Source organism: Augochlora pura, unplaced genomic scaffold (genome assembly GCF_028453695.1).
Source record: "Augochlora pura isolate Apur16 unplaced genomic scaffold, APUR_v2.2.1 APUR_unplaced_2935, whole genome shotgun sequence".
In the NCBI taxonomy this organism is placed as follows: Eukaryota; Metazoa; Arthropoda; class Insecta; order Hymenoptera; family Halictidae; genus Augochlora; species Augochlora pura.
In genome coordinates this window covers 1-2,688 of record NW_027583139.1, presented here as the reverse complement: position 1 = coordinate 2,688, position 2,688 = coordinate 1, and the positions used below count along the sequence as shown (strand labels likewise).

The 2,688-nt window shown below is 36.6% G+C and overlaps 1 protein-coding gene across 1 annotated transcript; it reads right to left on the bottom strand.

Moving 5' to 3' along the window:
• Positions 1–1,023: 1,023 nt before the first annotated feature.
• On the bottom strand, positions 1,024–2,640 carry LOC144477692 (putative hydroxypyruvate isomerase). Its single transcript, XM_078195423.1, has 5 exons — positions 2,406–2,640; positions 1,922–2,033; positions 1,660–1,832; positions 1,470–1,589; positions 1,024–1,369 (listed from the first exon to the last, which is right to left on the bottom strand). Exons 1-5 carry the CDS (start codon positions 2,599–2,601, stop codon positions 1,182–1,184), a joined length of 789 nt encoding a protein of 262 aa, XP_078051549.1. The 5' UTR covers positions 2,602–2,640; the 3' UTR covers positions 1,024–1,181.
• Positions 2,641–2,688: the final 48 nt, after the last annotated feature.

The following is a 2,688-nucleotide window of genomic DNA, read 5'->3' as shown; positions in this document are numbered from 1 at the left end:
AGTGCAGTTATAACCACCGTTCCCTCCTATAATTAAAGAAGAAATCGGAGTCGTTATTTCAAACTATATTCGACGCCACGAAAATATACGTGATTTTTGGACAGAGGACAGATTTCTGCAAATTATTTATCGACTTTACGATCGCGAACGATTTCTGGTCGAGTGTACATTTAAAGGAAGTTCGGGGAACTTTATTCGAAATATTAAATACGCATACTCTGAATCTCTGAAAATGATAGTAATTCAGAAGATTAGTGGTCTGATAAATTCGTTTTATATAATTTTCCAAAATATGACCGAGAAATATTTTTAACAAGTTACGTTGTTTTTATATAGACCGTATAATTTTTATACAGACGGTGTTCAGAAAATGTCGTCATTTTGTAAAACGGCGGTGCAGAAAATTGCCGGACGGATATGTGTTAATTAAGTGGGAAATCGATATGAATATCAGAAACCGTAACAGTATTCCCCGAATGACGCTTCGGCGAAATGAAACCAAGATTGAACCGAATTCTCTGGACACGGATCCCCTTGATTTACAAGTCATGTACCTGTCATTTACGAGACCGAGCGAACATTTTCGAAATCTCGCTTCTAATTTACTTGTTTCGCGAGTTTCTTTTTTAATCTAATAACGTAAATTCATCAACACGGCCGAGCAGGACTGCAACATCAGCGGCGAGATTGAAGGCAACGTTATATCGCGCGACTTACTGACATCCAATAATGAAACTCGAGACATTTCAGTCGCAAGGCGAACAAATAAACCACCGGGAGAGCTCGCAAAGATTTAAATGGAGAAAGAAATAAAAAGGTGTCTGCCATCTACACCGACACTTGCGGGAAATAAGAAGTCGGGGGAATATATGAGAAAGGCCAGAGGCGAGCTGTCACGCAATTTAAGAAAAAAAAAAAAGGAAAGCAGAAACACCGAGGACCAGAACGAGAGCGAAAAATGTAATTATGGCGAAGATAAGAATGCGGTAAGCAGCGTAATTTACACGATAAACAAGGACGGAGTTATATTTCAAGAAATTTAATTATATATTTAGCTTCGCTTGCGCGAGCAATTAAAATGGAAAATAATTCGTCGATACGAAAAGTTAAAAATAATCGAACTATCGTTTGCTGTCAGAAAGCGATCGACAGTTGTCATAATTGTATTTTCATTGACATGACTACAATTTGTAACCATACTTGTGCAACCAACTTAAGCCTTCGATCGCGGATGTTTTTGGATAATATTCCAACGAGACGTAACCATTGTACCCTTCCGATTTTATGACAGAAAGTATGTACTCGTAGTTGATTTCTCCAGGAGTGTCCGGTTCGTTTCTATATGGAACTTGACCAATTTGTATATGACCTGCAAATAAAAGGAATGAACATGAACGATTTAATGATCTGCATAAAAATCACTTGTTCGAGACACGATCATGTGACAAATTTGAGATCGATATATGTACCTGTGTACGGCATTAATTCCTTAATATTTTCCGTAAGGTTTCCACAAATTTTCTGCAGATGGAATATGTCGACCAGTAACTTTAAATAGGGACTATTTATCTTTTTCACTATGTTCAAACCTAAGTAAAACATTTGCATTAGCAATAGAAGCATTCGAATCGATTATTCCTGGCACCTTTTCACGATTACCTTTTTCAAAACTGTTCAAATAATAATTTGGAACATCGGCGCTACATATGGGTTCGATCAGAGCAACGATTCCTTCTCTCTTAAATTTCTCCACTGCGTGTAAGAGATTCTTTACGTAGACGTCGTCGTTAGCGGATGTCGGCTTGTTCACGACACCGGACAAAATATGAATTCTGGGGGTTGAGCAGAAAATAAATTAGGAGCGAAACATGTAACGGATGATTATAATTAATTTTGACTAGAATAAATAAAATGATATTACTGTTTGCAGCTTAATGCTTTTGCATATTCCAGTGTTGTGTCGATGCTCTTCTTGAAGTTCTCCTCTTGTCCAGGAATTGCAGCAAATCCTAATTCTCCCTTCGACACATCGCCTGAGTATGATAAAAATATCTTATATCATTATAATAAAGATATCTTTGCAAACAATCGCCGCTAGCCAAATTACGAAAATACGTCGTCTGCATGTTGCAGAAAATAATCGATTCTCGTTCTCTGAATTATAAATAAATTAAATTCTAATTTTTATCAAACAGAGACCATTCCAATAAAGAATTGATTTCAGCCTCGGTCGCGTCGCATAACAATGCAAACGTAATAAAAAACAAAGCCAAAGCGTAGTATTCGATATTCCGTATAGAAGAATTTTATTCGAAATTTAAGCGCTTGGCTTTTCGGATATTTATTTCAGTTGTATTATTTATTTGAATGTCGTTTCTCTTACATTAATCGTAATTTCTACTTACCCACGTAAACATTTAGGAGAATTTGTTCGACATCGGCATTCTTTTTAGCCTCTACCATATCTTTAACAGTAGTGTTGAGAAGAGTATTGCTTTCGACGGCTTTAAATCCAGCATCTTTGGCTAATTTGTATTGATCCTTGAGAGACGGCGTATCGTGAAACATGAAACACATGTTGACAGAAAACTTGAGACTCATGTTGCTAGCTATGTAGTTCTTTCTCCAAACTTGTAACAACTGCAGATGCGGAACAGAAATGTTATTATTCTGCAGAAGTAATACTTA